The sequence below is a fragment of the Osmerus mordax genome, chromosome 4 (assembly GCF_038355195.1).
Source record: "Osmerus mordax isolate fOsmMor3 chromosome 4, fOsmMor3.pri, whole genome shotgun sequence".
In the NCBI taxonomy this organism is placed as follows: Eukaryota; Metazoa; Chordata; class Actinopteri; order Osmeriformes; family Osmeridae; genus Osmerus; species Osmerus mordax.
Window position 1 is genome coordinate 5922871 of NC_090053.1, and position 25084 is coordinate 5947954.

Here is a 25084-nt window from a genome sequence, read left to right on the forward strand (position 1 = left end):
CCTTGAGGAGGGGAGCAGGGGGGCAGGGGAAGAGGGGCCAGTGCTGGGAAGTACTTCTGGTCACATCAGTTACCAATGTAGTATTTGGGGAACATAATATGACCTGCAACTGCCTATCTCTGCATCACATCCCTGCTTACATGTGAGTGAGTCAGAAAGGCTGGATTTATGACTTTATGAAACCTACACAGGTTGATTATTGTGATTTACACACAAAAGCGCAGGCAGAGAATCTAGGCGAATCTTCACTTTCTGTAATTTAATATAAGTTTACTGGTATATTGTATACTGGACCAGTCTCTAAGAGCAGGCTTTTCATTACTTGAAAATTAGAGTTGAAATAAGACTTTACGAGACTAATTTAACCATATCAAAACAACTTGACTGTATGCCAGTCCAGTTGCAGTTCGTGTAGGACAGGGTATGTACTTCACTTCTGCAATTATGTCAAAGGGAGGTGTTTAAACATATATTAACTCAGGCGTTGGCCTATAAGAATTAGAATGGACCACATTGTTCAACATAGCTGATTTTTTAAAGATTTTACATTAATCTTACAAGATGTTCTCATGGTTTGGTATCAACAGTCAAGGATATTTCAGTTGCAAAATACTGTGCTCTTTATTTCACAAGCATCCAAAACAAGAAAAAGATTTCCCTGTGTTACTAAATAAATAATAACAACTCCCATAACGGCCATATTTGGTTGAATTAGCCACCTTAATAGTTACTACATTTTATAGGAGTTTTATTATCCCGATTAGACTCCCAAATGAGGGGTTGTAAATGTGAGAACCTCGGACATTCTCACAGTCTAGTCCAATCATTTCTGAGAATAAATCGTAAACCATATGAATGATCACAGTATAAACCATTATCAACATGAATTTCTGCAATTTAAAAGGTTAGGATTTGAACAACTTGACTGATGCAGATTCCAGCAAAGTTCCTAATAATGAGGCAAATAATAATGGAGGAAAAATATCCTTGAACTTATGTGAGTGTTCTGTAATAACGCTTCCCCTGATTTCAATGATCCATAACATGTCCTTTCATTAGTTTCAAGTCAAAATTCATGGTTTTCCAGGCTTTGTTGAACTTCATTCTTGCTCCATCATTAGGTTCTAGTCTATTCACCTACCACTACTTATTTTATAAAAGTCTCTGGTGATGCTGTGTGCTCAGCACTGGGGCTGTACCCGAGGTCAGAGTTTGTCCCCCATGTCTACATCCTGCTGGTTCAGGGTAGATGGTTCTGAAGGTGAGGTTGATGCGGGGTCCACGGCTGTGGTATTCTTTAGCCACTTGATGCTGTTTGAGACAAACACAAAACAATGTTGCAAAATGAAAGATGTTGTCATGATTGTGAAACTCGTACAATACACTGGAGTCCATGTTCTTGCACTACAGATAGTATTTAAGCTACTTATTTTGTGACAATCACTATCATGCTACTCATAGTCACATCTAAAAGAATGTATTTACTTCATTTATTGTATATAAAAAATACACTTTTGTAGCAATTCATGTGGATTTTAAGGATTAAGAACAGTATTGTTTTTGTACAATGTCACATATATTTGAACCTTGACCAAATCTTCCCGACAGTGTTTCCCTGTTCCGGTGGCCATAAAATAGTTTGTAAACACGCACACACGATACACGAGGCAAACAGACAGACAAATCCTTTGGCCCACTTATTCCTTCTTTCAACACAGTCTCTGGCCAGCTGCTTAAGATACTGGAGACTATCGTCTCTCTCTCTCTCTCTCTCTCTAAATCTATCCATAATATAACCAAGCATATATCTATCTCCTTTCTCTCTGTCACTCCTTCCATGCCTGATTGCTGAGTGGGGGACACTTTTCACCTCTAACCAAAAGGCACACAAGTAGTTGTTGATATAAAACGGTCACAAGGAAACCACTCTATACAAAAATAATGGATACATCTGGCTTAGGGAGTCACAGGGAGTCACAGTGACGGTTATGCAACAAGATCTATGCGTTGCGTTGAAATATTTAACATGTCTTTTCAAAACAATCTGAATCGAAATAGGGGGCCGAAGTTGGTGAAAGGCTCGGCTGTGTGGAACTAGGTGTGATACGGTGAACTTTGGGTGTTGTTGTTCACTTCATTGTTTTGGGTGTGGCTTGGGATGAGATGGGAACAAGATTTCTCTCGGACAGATGTCCCCATAAAACAAGAAATAATCCTCTCGGTGTAAAAGCATAAAAGTGCTTGGTGTCCAAGAAACCAGTAATATTAAGAGTGTGTCTGTGTGTGTATGGGGGGGGGGGGCATACAAGTGTACATTTAAGAAGAATAACCACAGGAGGTTATTCAAATTGCTGTATGAGAATGTGACCAACACATGTACACTGTCTTTTTTGCATGAGGCTGGACAGACTTTACTTGACAATTACACTTTCCAACTTCCATATACTACACCCAAATAGAGCAAAGGTGTGTGTCATAAAGAACAATATTTATCCCCAGACATACTTTACCACCATCTCCTACACAGTGACAGATTGACAGTATAAGGCAACAACTCTCAAACATGTCAGACACACAGCCATACATGACCTCCTAACTGTTGCAAACAAATTACAACTATTATGTCTCAAGTGTTGGTTCTACAATTTCATGGCTACTCATTATTGATCTGTTGGTCTCATAACTTCTTACCTTGGCTCTTTGGATACAGGTCTTTGGCTACTCCCTCACTGCAGAGAAAACTGTGCTGGGTGGTCGTGAGAAGACACTTCCTGTCAGTTTAAGCTTCCAGAATCTGAGCTTTGGTGGGGAGCGGTGTGCGAGTGTGTGTTTGGTCGGAATTACACTCAGGACATTCTGTTTGCAAATAACCTGCCCTCCCCCCGACACACATACTTCACACTGTGAGTTCTGCTAATCAGATCAAAAACAATAACCAGAGACAAAACACAATGTTCTTTCCTGACAGTTATGTGAGGGCTAATACGTCTTCCACTGTGGACTAACACATGATCACCACACACAAACACAGTGTTTTTTAATTAAACCCACAGTCTGTTCATGAACACCACGTAGCAATTTCACTACAGTAAAGCATACCATAATAATAAAGTAATCATTTCAAGTTTCAGTATGTACTTTGTGAGTTGCGGATGACCAGTCAATCAAACCAAACCAGTGTTATAAGCCCCATGATCTACCGATTGAGCTACCCTAAGACAACAGCTGTGTATGAGTGAAGTACAACTGTAAACCCCGTCTTTGGCTCAGTTGCTAGGGTGGACCATGACACATTGCCAACCTGATGATAGGCCCGTGTATGGTGTTGTTGAGGACGTGTTCCTATTCCTGTACCTGATTGGTCAGACCCACCTGCCAGTCGTCCTGTGTTGCGCCCTCCATCAGAAGCAGAGTGCCATGAGCTAGAGGCACCCGCAGTCTCTCCATGTACGTGTAGTCTCCGTTCTCCTCCTCTCATGCATACACACGTGCACACACACACAGACATACACACACACACACACACACACATAAACAGGATTATTATGAAGGTACCAGGTTAGTCTCAAAGGTACATGCTGTAGCTGTTCATATCACTGGAACTGGTCGACAATGTTTCACAGCCATCTACGAAGAGGAAAACCCTATTTCCGTAAGTCAGTAGGTATTCTGGTCTAAACATGGTTGAGGACAACATTACAGACAAAACTATTAACAGTCCCGGATAAATTGTAAAAATTGTTCAGCCCTCAAAAAAAGAACCTTAAGAACAATAAAGTTGACCTTAACTGGAAATGTTTTTCTTCAAATTAATAGGAGTGAACTTGTCTCTAACCAAAACTTCGCTCACTTGAATGCCCCTCTCCACACACACACACACACACACACACACACACACACACACACACACACACACACACACACACACACACACACACACACACACACACACACACACACACACACACACACACACACACACACACACACACACACACACACACACACACACACACACACACACACACACACACACACACACACACACACACACACACACACACACACACACACACACACACACACACACACACACACACACACTTACCGGGGGAGGCTTCTTGCGGAGGCTGAACACCCTGGTGTCTCCCAGGCTGAGCGAGGCTATGGTGGGCTTGATGCCCAGGGAAGCCTCGTCGTCACTGTGCCAGCCAATGCTGTCGCTCTCGTTTCGGTACAGGTTGCACAGCAGGGAGTTGAAGGAGGATCCGCTTGCACTGTCCACGGCCTGTCGCAAGGTAAGGAGCAGAGGATGCCACTGTAAGGGGGGAAGGAGGGGGAAGTGGGATGGGGGTAGGGGATGGGTGGGAGCAAAGAGGAAAAACAAAAAGATTTCCATGATGGCAGATGGACGTGTTGAACCATTTTTAAGGTTCTGTCATTTATCCATTCATCCATCATCTGCCGCTTTTCCGGGGGTCGGGTCGAGGGGGCAGCAACCTAAGCAGGGAGGCCCAGACTTCCCTCTCCCCGGCCACTTCCACCAGCTCTTCCTGGGGGACCCCGAGGCGTTCCCAGGCCAGCCGAGAGACATAGTCCCTCCAGCGTGTCCTGGGTCTTCCCCAGGGCCTCTTCCCAGTGGGACGTGCCCAGAACACCTCACCAGGGAGGCGTTCAGAAGGCATCCTTATCAGATGCCTGAGCCACCTCAACTGGCCCCTCTCGACGCGGAGGAGCCCCTCCCGGATGACCGAGCTTCTCACCCTATCTCTAAGGGAGAGCCCGGACACCCTGCGGAGAAAACTCATTTTGGCCGCTTGTATTCGCGATCTCGTTCTTTCGGTCACTACCCACAGTTCGTGATCATAGGTGAGGGTAGGAACATAGATCGACTGGTAAATAGAGAGCTTCGCCTTTCGACTCAGCTCCTTCTTCGCCACGACGGACAGATGCAGAGCCCGCATGACTGCGGACGCCGCACCGACCCGCTTGTCGATCTCGTGCTCCATTCTTCCCTCACTCGTGAACAAGACCCCGAGATACTTGAACTCCTCCGCTTGGGTCAAGATCTCCTCCCCGACCCGGAGATTGCACTCCACCCTTTTCCGGTCGATAACCATGGCCTCAGATTTGGAGGTGCTAATTCCCATCCCAGCCGCTTCACATTCACTCCAGTGAGAGCTGAAGGTCACGGCCCAATGAAGCCATCAGGACCACATCATCCGCAAAAAGCAGCCACCCGATCCTGAGGTCACCAAAACCGGAACCCCTCAACGCCCTGGCTGCGCCTAGAAATTCTGTCCATATAAGTTATGAACAGAATCGGTGACAAAGGGCAGCCCTGGCGGAGTCCAACCCTCACCGGGAACAAGTTCGACTTACTGCCGGCAATGCGGACCAAACTCTGGCACCGGTCGTACAGGGACCGGACTGCCCCGATCAGGGAATCTGGTACCCCGTACTCCCGGAGCACCCCCCACATGAGCCCCCAAGGGACACGGTCGAACGCCTTTTCCAAATCCACAAAACATGTGTAGACTGGTTGGGCGAACTCCCATCTGTCATTTAAAAAATATATATATATTCTGTCTCTCCATCTCTCTTACTTACTCACTCTGTCTCTAACTTCTCTCTCTCCATACCTGTGTGTTGGCCTCCATAGTGGAATGGGCATAGGTGTAAGGCAGCTCTCCATACCAGCAGGTCAGCCTAGGCTCCCCATACGACTCACCTGCCACAACATCCAGCACAGTATCACTACATAAACATGGTCAGAGGTTCCAGTCTAACACGCATTTACAAACTGGTCCGGCGATGCCAGGCTAGAGCCAAAGGTCTATAAACAAAGAAAAGGATGGGGGGAGGGAGGGATAGTCTGTGTCACATGTTTTGTTGTTGTTGGTTGTCTGCTACTGATCTTTGCTCAATGACATGTCTGTGTTGGAGTCTAAATGGTGGGGGCTGGGGTGGGCGATATTTGACTCAACTTTATTTGGATGAGTCCCAATGCAGTTATGTTATAACTCATTCGAGACATGAACAGTCATAACAGGTCTTTGACCAGAATAATCATTATGGTCAGGACATTACAAGCCTTAAGATACTGAAATAATGTTAGTCAATGAGGTAATACTAGTAAGTACAGACTTTCAGAAAAGTCACACTTTAAAACAATTTATCTTTTAAACATAAAATCTTAGCAACATTTTAATTATATGGGTTTTTTTAGGAAGCAAATTGGCATCAAATCATTACAATACTGCTACTGAGAGTTGTGGTACGTATGGAGCAGTAAAGTAGTTGGATATCCTGGCTAATTGGCCCATTGAGTTCAACAGAAAAGTAATCCATACAAACATTAAACCCCAATAAGAGGTGTATGATGGTTTGATGTTGGTTTGCTTGGTACTAGGCACTGTGTTTGTATATTTAAGTACTGTTTGGGTAAAACATGAAAGTCCTAATGCCTTATAAAGACTTCTCCGAAATGTGCCTTTCACCCACCCTGTCTGTAGTTGGTCTTCTGGGACCAGGGCAGCTCGGCTAACAGCTTGCTAAACATCCAGTCTGCCTCCTCCACTGGCAGGAACTCAGTGAACAGACGCAGTCTGGGGGAGACAAGGCCCTCAGTTGTGAGGGAGGGCTATGGATGGGTGGGTAGGAGGACACATGGCTACACCGTATACTATTGCTTTACAGATTGTGGCAGATGGGGGATTCAGTAGATCCATGGCAACTAGCATACTTTTACCAACTGTCTGTTGGACACAAGATGGGGATCTTTGGGTGAGTCACAAGACCAAAAACACCCAATGACCTCAGGAACATCAATGATGAGGCCAAAAGCCTTGCAATGTGGATTTAAAAAAAGGCATCCTTGCATATACAAAAACACTATACTGCCATCTACTTGTGTTTCATCGACTGTGTCACATTTAAGTATAGAAACTAAGAGAGGAGGCCAATTTACATGTATGACATATTAATAGAACACACTCACCTTGACACTCCAGAGGGTCCATTGCTGACCTCATGATCACCATCTTTCCTTACCATGGAAAGAATAGACGGCACGTATAAAAGACAGCTACCTATTCCACTACATAGAAGACATTGCTAAATGATTGGCAAACAACATGCGGTATAATAAATGCCATACTATCGGTGTCATCTTACATGGTCTTCAGTCACATTTCACAATAAGGTTACGTATAAACGTATTTCAAGTGAAGAAGAGATGAGTGCAGTACTCTTTACTTACTCTATCACCTTCTCTGAGGGTATTAGCTTGACTGGCTGTTTTGAAAGGGAGGACATTTTAACTTTGCCAGTGTGTATGATTTTTTTAACTCTCACTCAAAGAGTACAGTAATACTATTATGAGGCCTAATAATAATAATAAATAAATTATTTTACCTGGGTGGATTGATGGAACTCAAATGCATGCTGACCCACACCCCAAGATGGTTTAAGGTTGGCAACAGGATTGCTTGGAAACGCACATCCTACACCACCCCAAAAATAAAGAAAACGCTGACTTTGTGGAAGATCAATCACACTTAGATAGTCTAAGAAGCAGACAGTAAAATGGGTAGCCTAATTGGCAAATTACCTTCAGTAGGTCTTTGAGGTTGTTTTGGCAGTGGTTTGGCCCATGAGCCCTGGACCCTGGCCCGCTGACGTTTATCCGACATCACATCGGGTTAAGGACACTGTCTGGTCAAGACCCGAAACCTGTAGACAATTGACACAATAACAGTTATAAGTAGCTACTCATTAGATTTGTCAGCAGCATGTCAACCACTGTTTCAACAGTGTCTACTGAGAGTTAGTTGAACGCATGTTACTTGTCTGTTAAAACAGTGTTCAATGTCAACTGATACACTGTTAACATGCTACTGAGTAGCTACATCGTGTGTCAACAGATGGACTATCCAAATAAAGTGTTACCAAACCACTGAAAGACTACAGCTCATTCAAAATTCTGCAGCTAGATTATTAACCAAAACTAAAAGGAGAGAACACATTAGTCCTGTCCTAGCTACTTTACACTGGCTCCCTGTTACCTTCAGAATTGACTTTAAGGTCTTTTTCCTCACATACAAAGCTCTACACGGACAAGGACCTAGCTACATTGCTAACTCCTTTATAAACTACACACCAGCTAGAACACTGCGATCATCAAATGCAGGCCTATTAGAGGTCACCAGAAGCAGTCATAAGAAGATTGGTGATTCGGCCTTTGTCAATTACGCCCCAAAACTATGGAACAAATTACCCATAAATATTAAGGAAGCAAACATTAGACATTTTTAAAAGACAGCTTAAAACCTACCTTTTTACCGAAGCATTTAAGTAATTTTATCTCAAAAGGGTTTTCCTACTTTTTAAAGTTGTTTTCTCTCTTGAACAGAGATCTTATTGGGATTTTTATTTTTGTTTGAATTATTTATCACTTGTATTATTGTTTTTATTGATTTTATGTAAAGCACCTTGAGCTACAATTCTTGTATGAAATGTGCTATATAAATAAAGTCTTACTTACTTACCTACCATTACGTTTTGTTTGCTTGCACTGCTCCCTAATGGCAGTAGCGGGTGGGTGAGTGTTTGATACGTTCAATGTGTTATTTAGATTCAAGAGACCCTTTTAACCTATATACTGTATATTCACCCAGAGTGATTGCATTCGATTATATCAAAAAAATAACAAATGACATGTTATTAACGAAAGTATCAGCCTGTTTGCGTCAGGTAGCTAGCGAACAAGCAAACAAACTTGAAACGGTGCTGGAATTATGACAATCCAAACAGTACTGCAGTGTAACTATGAGTTGTGTACAAAACAGTCAAGACTGTAAATGTTGCGATATTATGGAGACATCCACCGTACTCACCCTATCTGCTACAGGGGCAAATATTATCTGGATTGCTTGTAAACTGCGTGACAGTAAAGTAATGTGCTGAAAAACATGTCCGTCTGGCAACATGAACTACAAATAAAGAGTCCCCTGTCAGTTGCCATAATTTACATGTTTTAAGCAGGGCTCTTAAATCTCACGCATTCACCGTGAGACGCACGCATTTCAACCATTTCTCACGCTCTCACTCAACACCTTGTATTTCTCACGCTGAGAAGTAATGGATAACTTATCTCCCCGGTCTCCAGAGTTTTGTACCAGAACGTTACAGGTATAGTAATCTCACGCCAAACTTTTGATAAAACTTGAGAGCCCCGTTTTAAATATAGGCCAATAATACTGGTCCAATAGCACATCTTCTATAGTCTAATGATAGAATACATATACATACATAATGCATTCATCAATTTATATGGATACATACGCTGGGGGTGCAAAGGGTTGTGATTTATTTTTTTGCTTACAAAAATATGCTCAAAATTAATACTAGATATTGAAATGTCAAATTAATCATTAGAGTACAACAAACCATGATAGAACATACTCATGATAGAACAAACTCTGACATCACTTAAGTTCTAAACATGTAAATTGTTTTTTTTACATTAGTTGGAAAATGTAAATGTTTTCATCCCAAATGCACCCCCTGCATCTGCGGTAAAATCGCCTGTGTGTAGACTATATCAACCACTGTACAGCCTGTACGCAAAATAAAGTACAAAGAACTATTAATTGTCAAGCATTTTTATTGTAGAAACATCCTACAGGTACCAACCAGGTCCAAGGACCACACTGTTTCCCATCCTAAAAATTCATGATACAAAAATAGGTACAGTTCCACACCTGATAACTCGTCATTTGAGGCAACATGGTTGATCATTGGTCAAAACAAATCATAAATACACCAATGCAAGCAGAGTAAACTTACCAATACAGTCATAGATTATTTGGTAGTAACAGGCAACAATGTGTGTGTGAGACCATGTTTTGGGGTTATTCATAACCCCATAAATCCCTCTGTCAGAGTCACTCTCATTAAACATGACCAATACCAACATGGTTGTTAATGAATTGGTTCTACCAACACATTGTAAATGGAATAATCCGTAAATGATGAACGAACAATGTGTCATTTACGTTACGGTGCACAAAGAAACCTAATAAAACTTGGTTTGACAGATATGGAGTTAAGCGAGAAATACATCAGTGCAACAAATCCCACCACATTGCTTATTTTCCCCCTTCCCAAATATAAAATTCCCAAATATGCACAAAATGCCAACACTTATGATCAAAGATTACTGAACAATAATGTTGATAAACTATAGAGACAGAGTAGCCCTTTTTCTACGATAATTTAGCACTTGTGTGTCAACTGCAGCAGGTAGGGCATCCATAAACAAAAATTAAATAAATAGTTTAAGTTTTTTTTTTTTTTTAAAGATACCCACCACCGATTGCCTCTGCTTACAACAGCAGGGTCAACACAAATCACCCTGATAAAGAATTCTCACCTCAATTGCATCATATAGAAAAATTACATTTTTATTAAATCACATTTGGGCTATAGCCATTTCTGGAACCACTTCATTTAAAGATGTGCTGCGTTACATCGCAGGGTCAATGGTTCTCTCTTAAACACACAGACATTAAGGAGCCATATTTAAAGGCCCCAACAATGATATAATTCATAATATTAAGAGAACTAAACACTCACTCCTTTTTCAAACACATACACTTTGGTAGAAATAGACCGAAAATCAGAACGTCAGTCATGGAAACGTCCTCCTCTAGTGTTCTAGGTTCCTATTCGCTTTTTAAACCTCCATTGTTCTGCTCCCTCAGCTTTCTCCTCCTCAGGTAGCCAGTACGCTGCAGACGGTTCATCCTGGCTCCAAAGAAAATGACCAGATGGATGGGCACCAGGACAGTGGTCAGCCAACCCTAAGAAGAACAGTTACGGGGGAGGTCGGTATTACAGGAACATCCTTATTCATTTTAGCAATAGCCTATATGCAGTGAAACTTGATAAGGAGTCAAGATGATACGAGCATTTCGAAGTAGTGGAATGAGAGACACGGGTTTGAGGACACCAAAACAATAATCCGATTGACCATTTTAAAACTTTTCAAAGGACCACTCAGTTCGAAACACATTGGATGTCCAAGAAAGGGATTTACCACTCAAGTGGAAATATCGTAAATTTGAGAAAGCAGTTTCAGAGACACAAAAGATAGATGTATTTCTCACCATGACGGCATGGGGGAAGTAGCCGTTGGTCTGGCTCTGCAGCCCCACTGTCATGAGCTCGGCCGCCACATAACGCTCGGGGGTGGGCTTGTCCAGAGTGGGCTTTCTTATGCGGGTCATCTTGGTGGCCACAAAGAACGGCAGCACGCTCTGAGAGGGAAAGGGAGACTCGGAGTTAGCTCACAGTATGAAGGAGTCACATTGTTGATATGTAAAACCGATGGGGGGTATTAAACTGCAATGACTTCCCAACATCTATATAGGTGACCAAGGAGCAATTCCTCCTCTCCTAATGTAAACAATCTTGTACACAAATAAAAAGGGTTCTTAAAATGTACTGTGTATGTTCCAAATCAAACCACAAGAGGGGGTACTGTGTGAATTAAACTTAAACGAACATAAAAGCCAAAAGCTTAAACGTGATCTGATGTGCTAACAAAAAATGTCCATCAGCAAGCAGCGCGGGCAAATAGGAAAACAAAGTGGCATCTTACCTGGATGATAAGTCCCTGTCTCCTGTACTCCTCCTGCAGACCACGAGAGAAGAAGTCCACAAACGCCTAGAGAAAAGTGGAAATTCTAGGTAAACGACACTGCCAAAAAACTCTGCCATGCAATTGCAAGTCTGCGTTCTAATGAGCGTGTGAGACGTGCATATGAGCAGGTGAACTGGGTTTCTGAGTAAGTGCACGTGAGAACTACTGAATAAGTGAAGTGAGTGGTTTAGTAAGGGAACCTGGTGAGTGAGCGACAGCAGGTAGATGAGTGAGTGACCATGTGAATCATCCAGCGTCTAGGTACACTTGCCTTGGAGGAGGAATACACAGTCAGCAGAGGGACAGGGTACATGCCACTGGCAGAGGAGATGTTCAGGACCGCACCTTTTGACCTGAAACATGGACAAACACCAGGGAGGAAAACAGGTAAGGAAAGACTCTCCTCAATTCTATGATGGACAAAACTACCCCCCCCACACACACACACACACACACACACACACACACACACACACACACACACACACACACACACACACACACACACACACACACACACACACACACACACACACACACACACACACACACACACACACACACACACACACACACACACACACACACACACACACACACACACACACACACACACACACACACACACACACACACACACACACACACACACACACACACACACACACACACACAGGGCAGAGGACAAACACTAACGTAATCACGATCGTCATGTGCGTTGCCATGGCAGCCGCTTGCTCGCTTAGCGCCCCTTTTTGCTGCAGTGATGTAGCAGAGCGACGCGGAGGAGAGAGGGAGAGACAGAACGAGGGGCCTCACACGGCACTAAATGTACCAGCGCTGTGATTGGCTCCCACCTCACCATGTGACCCCCTGCCCAGCCAATAGGGAAGGAGTGCAATTTGTGTGAATTGAAAGCTTGTCAGAATTAGGAACAAAGAGAGAAGGAAAGAGGTGGAGAAGAGCTCGGGCTGGGTGAAAGTGTCGTATCTAATATAGGTCTCTGAAATACTCGTTTTGTGAAAGATATCAGCCCTTCAACTGTCAACTTAAAGTTCCAATGAAGGGAGTTTGTGCCTTCCTCTTTGTACAGTGTGACAGCAGACCTGCCGAACAGGTTTGCAGCACACACATTTCTTAGTAGTGGGACTCAAGCACACCATGTCACAGAACCAAGGGAGAAGCATGTTAGTGTTAACGTACCTCTCAGCCATCCTAGGCAGCACCAGGCGGGTCATCTAAAAGGCCAAGGAGACAAACATTAATGTGATAGCGGACATTAACATGAACCAATGAAAAATGAGCACACAAAGTACAGAATATTTCAGGTAGATGGTGATGGTGAGGGAGTCAGATAGCTGAGTGGTGAGGGAGTCGGGCTAGTAATCTGAAGGTTGCCAGTTCGATTCCCAGCCGTGCAAAATTACGTTGTGTCCTTGGGCAAGGCACTTCACCCTACTTGCCTCGGGGGAATGTCCCTGTACTTACTGTAAGTTGCTCTGGATAAGAGCGTCTGCTAAATGACTAAATGTATGGAATGCAATGCCATCGCTCAGTATAACCGATTGCAGGTAGAAAGTTAGCCAAAGCCAGGCGTAATAGACATAAGGAAAACAAACAATAACAGTATCACAAGGGCCAGCCAGGTGAGATTTAGACAGATGCTGCTTAAAGATTAACTACAGGGGCACCATGGGAGATTTCTTCATACTCGTACATACATCAGCTGTGTGGGAGGTGGGGGCGCAGAGAGAGAGAGAGGGGGCGCAGAGAGAGAGAGAGAGAGAGAGAGAGAGAGAGAGAGAGAGAGAGAGAGAGAGAGAGAGAGAGAGTGAGAGAGAGAGAGAGAGAGACAGAGAGAGAGAGAGCGAGCGTGGGTGGAAAGTACAGACAGCGTTGGTGTTCTTCACCGTTGCTTTGGGAACCACTGGGAAACTGCAGGTATCGCAGCAGCGAAAGAAAAGAAGAAAAAAGGGGGGTGAAGAGGTAGAAAAAGAGAGACGTCCACAACAAACTGTTAGCATGAACATTCTCAACCAAAAAAAGTTTGAGGAATACACCAGTTTTCTTTTTTTTACCTCAGCAGTAAACATGTGTAGCTCTGGAAATAAAAATAGCACCAAAAACTAAAGACTTTCAATATACATGTGTTCAAGCATAGAACTGCCTCAGTACATAAATGACATGATTACCTGGCACACAGAGGTGATGTTGACATTGATCATGTTTGTGATGAACTGGAATAAAGAGCAAAACATACAAATCAGAACTTGTCTCCTAAATAAAGTGATACTTAAGTCAGTGTGCAGCATTCCTAAACTCTATAATGCTATTTCAGTCACATTAAGGGAGCCCAACTTGTTCCCAACAGGTGTTCAAGATTGGTTCCCCACCATTTCATCAAAGAATTGTTAGAAACTTGTCTAGAAACTTACGTTGTCTAGATCAGGAATGTGCAGGAAGTACTCAGGATAGGGGTAGGAGATTCCAACATTATTAACTGTTTACGAAGAAAAAGCATGAAAATAATTTAGACAATTGCTCTGAAATGGCATTGATTCCTGCTGAATCAGAATTGGTGCAGTTACTATGGTTTGCCTGCAGGTGACAGCAGAAGTTAAGAAATGAGAGCAGGGCATTCATAGACACAACCACACCTTAAACTAGAGAAGCACATTCACTAATCACTGGTTCGCTCACAAAAGAACAAGGAGTTCCCTGAACATTCCACTGTTACACCCAAATGTGGCGTAGAGATGCACACACGCACCCTCTTTCTCTAAAAATGTTTGGAATACTACACGTCAATCATTGATAAATTGGTTTGCAGTTCTGAGAGGCAACATGTCAACCTAATGAATTATTCTTAATCTGAAGTCAGACTACAAGTCCGACAGGTCGTTGTGATGGGGATTTAATAATAAATCAAGGTTAGCCATTAAAAGCAAATGAGAGATTTTCACCCAACACTCCAATCTCCAGCCCAGCCAGTCCAGCTTCGATCTTGGGGTAGATGTCACTTTGCCCAAAATCCACAGCAATTGTCTTGGTCTGCACCTTGTATTGTTCCTCTGTGGAGCAGAAACAAGGAGAACATATGAATCACTTTATGAGAAACAAACCTTAATGTTGCCTTACCAATACAGAGGAGAGTAGAAAGCATGTTGAACATGAAGTGGTTTGTATGCATTTCAACCATCTACTTCTTCTGCAGCATAGGTCACATACTTCCATACCAAACATGCATAGGATGTGAGCAGTGCAATGGATATGACACTTCTGGGCTGTGTCATAAGTGTAGCAATGTTGACACAGTGAACATGTTTGATGTTCACTGTGTCAACATCAAACATGCAACCCCCCAAAAAACATGACACTGAAGCAAATTAGCTGGACAAACACCACTTCTCCAGTCAAACAGGAGGGGACACTGTACATCAACAAATAAGCACAAACGTCCTTTTTTTGTTCTTTCTTCCCCTCTTCCTCTCTTTCCTCCCTCCCTCGTTCCACCTGCCACAATTAGAATTTATTGTCCAGACTCGTTGAGTGATGATGAGTGGTGGAGAGAATTACGAGAGGAAAAATCCTCGCATGTGCCTCGGTAAGGAATATTTGTTCACAGGCAGGGGCGGCAGTGAAGCAGAAATTACATTTCAGGGCATGGCGAGAGGAAATCAGAGCAAGCAAAGAAGAGGAGGAGGAATCAGACCACAGAGAAGGAAAGAAGGGTAGATTGTATGAAACCTCCCCAAAGTCGACAACCTATTCATAAATCTATATTTAGCCTGTGCTGCCATTGGTCATTGAGAATCCGTTGGAAAAGAATCTCCAAAGATCGACGCAGCAGGACAAAAGGTAGAAATTGAACTCAGATTTGCCAGATTGGTTTAGTGAGTGAGTTTGGGTTACCAAATTGAGGAGAATTCAATTGAGATTGATATTCCCTCAATATTTATAAAGGTAAAAAATAAGAGTTAGGGATTTTATGTGTAGACAAAGATAGTTTAGGGATTGGGGTTGCAAGGGTGAGGTGGGTTGCCAGGTTACACCGGATTTTGGTATGCTGCGCCCCTTGCTCGTGACTACCCCTCACCCCCCTGTTGGGTTGAGGCACGACAGGGGAAAATTGCACTTTGGCTAACATCTGACAGACCAACCAGACCTGATCTTAAAAACCATCAATTAAAAGAAACAGCATCAGCCATCAAAAAAGGGTATAGCATGTCAAATGAAATACTGACAAATGTAAAAAGAACTATTTTCATTTGTGCTCCTGAAATCAACACTTAAGTGAATGTTTTATCTGTAGTTATAAACAGATGTTCTACCCAAAAAAAGAAGCTATGCTATACACCTTGTTTCAGCCAAAGTTCTAGACTTTCTATTCAAGCCTTTGAAACCTATACCTGGAGTTTAAAAGTCAAAATAATTGAGCAATGACATGCTTAGATAAAGAGAGTTACACACACTGAAAATGAAGCAATCATTCAGTGACTGGAGCACCAGGGCTCAGGCAGCACTCTGAGGAAACAGTGGGAGAGGAAGACGGAGTACGGAGGCACACACACACACACACAGCTGATGTTCTAGTTACTCATCTTCCTCTCTCAATAAGCTGGATGGAGATGGCGTGCGTATGGCTGCACTCTACCATACAGAGTGTGTGAGGAATGGACAGAACAGGCAATAAACATCTGTGTGTCTCACACCAACAATTAAAGGCACAAACAGACAAAGCCAGACAGACTTATCCCAACAGCGCCCTTCCTTGTCCGCACAATCGTCAAAACTGAAAACACACTACACGCCCATTTGAGCATTTGTACACAGAATGGCATGTGGGGGGGGGGGGCAAAAGTAAACAAAAATATGCTCCCCCACGTCAACATCTCAGTGATGACGTGGATGGACTCGCCAGCCACAGGGCTCTGTGCACAACAGATGGCAAGCATCACCCTCGGTTCTGCCAAACCACACTACAAGTCACAAGAGAGATAACTTACCAAGTGACCTGGCCACGTCGTCCAGCTTATCCTGAGAGCGACTGATGAGCATCATGGCAAAGCCTCGCCGTGCAAGCTGGGGGGAAAAAGGGACACGGTCAGCACACCAACCAAGAGTGGAAAGCATTTGGTAACTTAAAGATCTTCTGTACCTACAGACAAAGCAGCTAGGGTGTAATGTTACGTTGGAAAGCGTCTACAAGCCTACAGTACAAGCCTCTGATGGTTAGGATTGAGTGCAAGCCCCTATGAATGAGTCACATGCATACTCTAATGTAAGGGGAGTGCCAGCTCTGCGTGCATGTATGTATGCAGTAATGGTGCTTATAAACTTGGGACCACTGCTCTTGTAAGTGAGCCTCTGTTTAAGTGTGTGTGTGTGTGTGTGTGTGTACACCTTTTCCCACATTAATAGGCCTTTAAGAGTCCTCCCTACTGTGACCTGTGAGTGCAGTGTGTGAGTGGTGATGAGTCACAGAGCTTTTCCATGAAGAAAACAAAATAAATAAATAAAAGGTCCAGAAGCCTTACCTCCTCCGCGTAGGATTTCCCGATTCCATCCGTAGCTCCCGTCACAACTGGAGAAACAAAGACAAAAGATTTGAAGGAAGAGGGGTCAATAAAGGGTAGCCTTTGCTTCAAGGTTTACATTTACTGACCCTATAAGCCACACTATAAATTGAACATATTCAAACAGCTGCATTTAATGCAGGTCTACCTGAGGCACCACCAAACATGCATCGGGTACACCAAACATAATTTGATAATAAAATCACATGTTAAAAGAAGTACCATTGACAAAGTCATCCAACTCCCTAAGTTCTTATTTGGTTGGACACACTGTGGCTTCCCATGACAATAATAGTTTACATACATAATGTTAGCCTAAGTTTAAGTTTTTACGAATTAGGAACATTGAAACTGGCAAGTCTGGATTTTTACATTGTATGGGGAAGACATGCCAATCAGTCAGCTATTTTCACTGATGTAAAGATAGTATATTAAAGGAAGAAAGTAGAGGCAAAGCCAGAGAGAGCGACACCGAGCGAGACAGAGGCGGAGTGCAACATGACAGTTATAGGAGAGGATTCAGGGGAAGCATTCGCATTCGGCTCTCATACACAAACACCCTCCTGCAGCATGTGTGGCACAGCACCCAGGACTGATAAAAGATTAATACGGGACCATAGACCATTCTCTAGCGCCGAGCTGAAGAGAGGAAGAGGAGAAATGAAAGAGGGGAGGGAGTGATGACGAACGTGGAGCACGAGAAAGGGTGGAGGGAGGGGGTGAGTAGGGATCCTGGGGGTGGCTAAAAATAGAAATGGGAGAGAGTGAAGAGAGATAAAAAAAAAAGACACATGGACAGAGAGACAAGGGATAGAAGAAATGTGTTTAAGCCTTGGCTTTCTTCAAATAACGTGTTTTTTGTTACATACTGTTGTACTAATGAATTAACTTACTAATGCCGCGCAACTGCATTCATGCAAGTAATTTTTCTCAAATTAATTTGTTGTCAGGCAGGTAGGAGGTAAAGATCTTGTGGTGACTGAATCTTCCATACACTAAAAGGCTGCTCTCCTCACATTCAGAAAAGACTACAAGTATATTGTGCAAAGCCAATATAGCTCAGCCTGTCCAAATCACAGCCAAAATACTGAATTAACAGAAAATATTCTTAAAGGTGTTCAGTGATTTGAACTATCACTTTGTAAAACAAAAAAAGCTATATGTACCTCCCAGCAGGATTTATATTCCCCTCACGTGAGTTTTGTATTACGTTGATGACACTTCACAGATAGGGGCTACGCAAGCAAGCACGTGAATGATGGCACTGTATCATCCGCCTAGCGCCAAACACACAAACAGGAGCTGACTAAAGGTGTGTGTGCATGTACGTCTGAGTCAATAGGGAATGGGTGTGTGTGCGTTTGAGTACAACAAGACACAAATAACCCAAGTGTAAGTGGGTAAGTTTATTCATGTTTCTATGTGTGTGTTTGTATACATTGTTCTGTATTTACACACAAGCCCCACCATTTTCCTTTTGTGCAAGCATTCTCCACCCCCACCCCCCTTTCTTCCGAAGCCTCCGACATAAAATAAAATAAAAAACACATTACTCTGGCTCTGTGATGTCCTGTAGGGGGCGTGCGTGCTCTTCTCCTTCCCTCCACTGCATGTCAGATTCAGAAAGTATTGAAACCCACCCCCTCACCCTCCCCTCCCAAGCCCCCATTGCACTGCGAATCTGCCCCTGTCGCTGCCTGCTCAATATTCCATAGGCTAAAAAAAGCAACAGTACGAAGTAAAAATAGCACTGCACTGCCTCGTCTGGAGGCTGCTGCAGCACCTGAATACCAACAACATCCCTCCCCCAGCAAAGTCCTACACCCCCCCCCCCCCCTAGAGAAAAGAATGTTCAATCAAAGCTGCCACACTGGAGAATATCCACATGGATGGAAAAAGACCACTTTGGAAAAAGGGAGGAAACCAAAGAGGAAGTATAAAGAGCAGATTGATTTGAAGGGTAGCCCATCTCTATCTGAGCCCATCTCTATCTGCTCCAATGGTGGTCTACCTTGGCAAGCATGACACCATATGGCACAATGTTTGCGAGTGGACGTTTGTTCTATTGCGATCATATACTGATAATGGCAAACTACTCCAATAAATCCTCCCAATTAAGACTCTCGGTAAGGAGAGGCGGCGGTCCTCATATGCTCCCGCTCTTGTTACGTGGCGTTATGTAATCTGTCGCACCCCTTGCTCAGACCATACACTAGCAGCCCCTTCTTTCCAGATTGTATGCGTGTGTGTGTGGGGGGGGAATACTGCAGCAATAGATGATCCAAAGATCCACCCACCTACAGTACCATACACACAAGGCTTTAAATAGCACTAGGAAGAAGTCACATGGGCAAACTAAATTTGGCAGCAAAAAAATAAAATAATCTGACCGAGGGAGTGGGTGAAGACAAAAAAAAAGGTACTTCAGAAACACCCGAGACCGAAGTGGTGTTTCGAAGTTGGGTTTGAGGGGTGAAAATAGCCCATTCAAGGTCATATGCTAAGAATCAATAGTTTGTTTCCCATCTAAAAGTAGTAAAATACATGTAGGATTTCACATTGAAGAATGAAAATCTTAAATCAAATCGTTCCGGTAGGTCTCAATGGGTAAACCTTGACAACATTTGTTGCAAAAAGCATTCATTTATCCTCATGACATATACAGGACACAAAAGCAACATTATTTTATGGACACGTGTCCTATAAGAATGGGATGCAAATCCTATTGGAATGACATAACTGATTGAGCTCCAGAAACAACAGTTAAACTAACACAGCAGGAAAACCCAGTTAGACAACATTATGAGCCTCTGGCATCAAGTTGTGAATACCTAATATGTCTGTCAAAGACAATTACTTTTTAACACCCAGGGCTAGCAACCAGGCCCCGAGGGTGTCCTACAAAGATTAGGACAGATAACCCAAACTTAAGCCCAAAGCTGCATGAGAGGTCTTTAAAATGCCTTTCTTGGCTGAAGAATGCTGTGCAACATACTTGTACGATGCGTTTTGTACGATGCGTTGCCAAGTATCAATGAAGACCAGCTTTGACACAGAGCAAGATGTTTTAAGACTAGCAGAACACACGTAGGACAGTGATACCCGAGAGTATGAGAACAAATTCCTGCTATTAAAATGGTGGAGGGTGAAAGAATGTCCTCATGACGAAAGAAAAAGGAATATGTCACTACAGAACGCTTACAGCATATCGATGGAAACCAGAGCTTCATTATTGTTTCGTTGTTTAGTTCTACTCATCATGAACTAGTAAGACAAGTTAACTGAATAGCAATGGCGCTACAAGCACATACCAATACATCTAGAATATTAAACTAGCACTGGCTTACTAAAACATGTGTAACGTAACATTATTTTTGTGAATAATTGCAAATAGAGGATTTAAATTAAGGATAAGACAGATGGAAGATTTCACTGAAAGCAAGTCGAGAGAGAGAGAAAGGAGGGATGATAAGAGACTATGGAAAGGAACCAACAGAGTGAAAGAAAGCAGAGCAATGGTATAGATAACGTGCATGAAAGAGATGGCAAAAGAGAGAATGAGAGCTAAAAGGGGGGAGAGAAAGGGAGGGAGAGAGAGAGAGAGAGAGAAATGTAGGATGTAGATAGGCTGCTGACTGGATAAGGAGTTGAGGGGGGGGGGGGGCATAAAACGAGGAGCTGCAGTTTTTTCCCAGCAGCCCTGGCTGCAGCACGTGTCACAGAGCGTGTTAGTCACATGAACGTCAGCGTTCTGTCTCTGACTACCCACCCCCGCCCTTTCAGAGCCCCCAACCTCACAAACACACCATTCAGCACTAGGGGGAAGCACATTCACAAGTATGGAGCACAATAGACTTTCTTAGCGACAGACACACATGCACAGGCTACACCATGCATTCTCCTTATAACCCCCTTACAAAATCTAATATATGGTTCAATCCGCAACCCATGAAACAGAATCACCCATGATCCCCCCCCCCTCCCTGAAACAGACACTGAAATCCTTATATAATCCTAGCTGCTGCTGCACAAAGCAAATGCTTCTAAAATTCACAAATGAAAGAAACTTCTCACCTGCAAGGCCAGCTATAAACCCATATCAGTTGAAGGAGAGCATAACATACTGCTTTAAAAAAAAAAATTATATCATGCGATATATAGGTGGTTCAGGTTGCCAGTTCGATTCCCGGCCATGCCAAATTACGTTGTGTCCTTGGGCAAGGCACTTCACCCTACTTGCCTCGGGGGGAATGTCCCTGTATTTACTGTAAGTCGCTCTGGATAAGAGCGTCTGCTAAATGACTAAATGTAAATGTAATGTAACATCTTAGATTAAGCACACAACAACAGGGGGGATGCTTGACTAGATGGAGTACCATCATGCACCACCAGGTGTCCCCTTCACAAGGGGAAAATGCACATACCACAACATCTACTTGTCCCAAAACCCACACCTCCATAGTATCTAGTATCTACCATGCTAAATTGTATGGTAATGGGATGCACCACCTTTCTTACTGTGGCAAGCATGCGGAACAGAGACAGAGGGGAGTACAGGTTCTACTTTAAGGCGTTCTTCCTGTGCCTTGTGCACACTTACTCTACACTTTGCACCTTGTTTTCGATCTGCTAAATGAATAAATAAATACATGTATGACATTGGCACATTTAGCGAAGGGGAGGAGTCAAATACAAAAGCAATGTTTCACTTCATTATCGACTCAAAATGCCAACTTTTCAAAGGAATGGAAAATGAATGATCCTGTCTGTGTTGCCTAACCCATCCAGGGTCAGAGAGTAATCCGTCCCTAAACATAATGTTCTGAGGGGATTTTATGTTATCAGAACCTACTACAGAGATTTGGGACATATCGTCTCTATGGCGTCGTACTGCAGTCACTCACAAAGACTTTTGGGGAAACCAGTTTGGATGCATTGACAACCACGTGTGTTGGTACAAGAAAATTGGTCAGAACTTAGCCCAATCATTTCAGCAGCTAAACTTGCACTGAGTTATTGTAGGTTTTAATTACAGAAGGAAATTGACAAACAAGCCGATGGACAACAGATTTTGTAGGACAAAATAGGCATCAAAGCTGTAGGAACGTTTTCTTACTGTTAGAGTTTCTGCCTTAAGTCAATGAACTATGCTTACAGTATTCTTAAAGTGTGGGGTCAATGCTGTGCAACTGTAAAACTATATCTGGACATCCTGTGTGAACTTTCTGCCTGTCGATATATACAGACACATGTGGGGGGGTGGGAAGGACTCCACTAAAACAATGTGTGTGTGTGTGTGTGTGTGAGTGAAAGTGAGTCACAGGGTTGCACAACCTGGTAGGACCTGCACATCTAGATCTGCAAGACGAAGAACAAGTTCCTCACACACTGGCACATTTCTACCCTCCACCTCACCTCAGCCATTTGCGCAGTAGAAATGAACCCCGTCAGTGGTAATGAATGTGAGGGACGGGTTCGACTGGTAATGCTGTCAGTCAGTTAGTTTCAAGGCGTGGCCTTAACAAATAAAAGATAGTCATGGTTTGTGGGGGGTGGGGGGTGGGGGGAATCTTAATCCATAAGTGTTGCTGCTCACTGCAAACTATCCTCCGCGACAATGGAGTGCCGCGTGGTTACGTAAGGCTTAGATTTGTACTCGTTTGCAATAACTATGCTATGACAGGAACTTTCAGATGTCGCAATCTAAAATGATGGGTGATTAAACGAAAATCTGTAACACCTAAAAACTCTACAAGACATCATAAATGTCATGAAGCATACTCAAGTGCCTAAGCATTCTACTCTATTCTTGTATATGGCGCACATGGCAATAACGTATTCTCCAAACAAACTTGAAAACGATTTAACATAAGTGTGTCATGATACAGGAATCTCCCATCTCGAACAAGAGATTATACGGATTGTCGTTTTGGAAAAAAGAAGGCTGATGTCAGCCTATCCGGATGCCGCGAGGAGCGTTTTGTAAATTGCGCATCAAACCGCGAACGCGCTTCAGCTCCAGACGCAGTAGTGTTCTCGAAAGAGGAGACTGGATATTTGGGTCAAGCTAGGCCAAACCTATGCCTATAAAGAGTCCCCTTAGGGAGCAGTCCAACCATTGGAACACCCAGTAAACACCCAATATAAAGTTATATTTAACCAAAGATGGAAAAGAAACTATGTGGAACTCTAAATGTCAATAACCTGACAACTGATGCCGAATTTGACAAATAAACTTGCCAAACGTTTATTTTCTAAGCTTTAGGCTATATTTACAAATATCTTGCGCAAACAATAACATAAAACAATAAACCCCTAGTCTGTGATGATCCAAATATCGATTCCAACCACATTTACATGTTGTGCCCATGATCTAAGTGTTTGCGTTGTTAAACGTTGGCTATATCTGATAGACAGAACGATAAACGGTTATTCTTCCAATATATGTCACGTCTTAATTGGGCATATGGGTTTGCCCTATATCATGATGATGGGACAACCTCGTTAATAATGACTAAATGTCATCCTAAAATGCAGATCTATAAGGGTGCACAACTCGCTTTCTTGTTCATACTGGACATCTTTGTCTTTTTTTTGTAAAGGTGGGTGTCAATGACGCTGGACTGAGTGCCAGAGATGGTGCGTGTTCCACAAAAGAAATCCAATTTAGCTAATAGGAATGAGCTTCCCAATCAGCTCACTTAGCAAACGGCATACAACACAAAATAACATTTTCATTCAATAAATAACAATCAACGTTGATGATAATCCATCCTTTCCTCCTATTTGGTAAAGTTTGTGATCCTAAAGCTAAATTAGTAATTTCAAGTCGAATCAACAGGGTTCTAGATCTGTCTACTTCGTGACTTCGCATGTTTGGTGTGCAATTGAAGCGACTCACTTACCTGCCCATTTGCCCAGCTTCGGGGAGAGCAACTGTCCGTTTCCCAATACCCAAATCCGAAAACCTGAAAGCAGTCGGTAGAGCACCCACAACGATAGTGAGGCCACGGCGAACGCACCGACCCAGAAGAACGGCAGCTCTGCGGCTTTAAGCATGTTCTCCACATTTAACGAAATCATGACAGCAGCTTTCAGGGATTGTGTGGAGACCCAAATTTTAGGAAATGTTCTCTAATTTTCGAGGCACAACGTTCGAGTCCCTTTATAAGGAGGTTGTAGCATCACACTCACACAACTCCCCCAACACTAGTCTATCCTGATTTAAGCACACGCCCACCACCTACTCTATCGCCTCCCAGCAAATCTGACTCCGCTCTTCATTGGCTGTAACAGCGGTCGAACTACAGAAACTGCACACCCTTTGGTAAATTTACGTGTCGATCAACAAACCAATTCCTCATTCATTCCGTTTTTTGTATGAAAGAGGGTTGGTCTAATGTTGGTCTTCGGTGAATACCGATTGGGCAAGTTTAACAGCAACTTCTTCACACAGCCTGTCATTGGTTATGGCTAAAACAGGTTTTTCAGTTTCAGTCATGATTATGAAACCCTCCAAACCCACGCGTTAGCTCACACCACTTTATGAATGGAAATATGCTCCGATTGGACAAGGGGATGTCTATCCACCCGCCTTTTAGACGGGTTTTGGGACAACGCCATTCGTTTAGGCGACGTCAGTCAACGCACATCCGTCTAGAGATTACTCAATTCTTATCTATTTTAGGTACATTTGTCGTTAAACAGTTACATACAATGATTGGTGCAACAAACAGATACAAAAACATATATACTGCCTTTAACAATCCACCGACGTTAAATCAAGTGTGCATGTATGCGC

General features: G+C 43.1%; 2 protein-coding genes across 2 annotated transcripts; both read right to left on the reverse strand.

Moving 5' to 3' along the window:
* Positions 1-596: 596 nt before the first annotated feature.
* On the reverse strand, positions 597-8946 carry alkbh3 (alkB homolog 3, alpha-ketoglutarate dependent dioxygenase). Its single transcript, XM_067234522.1, has 10 exons — positions 8898-8946; positions 7613-7734; positions 7417-7505; positions 7262-7296; positions 7001-7048; positions 6505-6608; positions 5643-5731; positions 4109-4318; positions 3373-3471; positions 597-1311 (listed from the first exon to the last, which is right to left on the reverse strand). The coding sequence occupies exons 2-10, from the start codon at positions 7692-7694 to the stop codon at positions 1153-1155; spliced, it is 915 nt and encodes a 304-aa protein (XP_067090623.1). The 5' UTR covers positions 7695-7734; positions 8898-8946; the 3' UTR covers positions 597-1152.
* A 709-nt stretch (positions 8947-9655) lies between these two features.
* On the reverse strand, positions 9656-24478 carry hsd17b12a (hydroxysteroid (17-beta) dehydrogenase 12a). The gene is made up of 11 exons (XM_067235477.1): positions 24189-24478; positions 17245-17291; positions 16714-16789; positions 14671-14778; positions 14143-14207; positions 13900-13944; positions 12911-12945; positions 11979-12060; positions 11666-11731; positions 11172-11321; positions 9656-10865 (listed from the first exon to the last, which is right to left on the reverse strand). The coding sequence occupies exons 1-11, from the start codon at positions 24364-24366 to the stop codon at positions 10728-10730; spliced, it is 990 nt and encodes a 329-aa protein (XP_067091578.1). The 5' UTR covers positions 24367-24478; the 3' UTR covers positions 9656-10727.
* Positions 24479-25084: the final 606 nt, after the last annotated feature.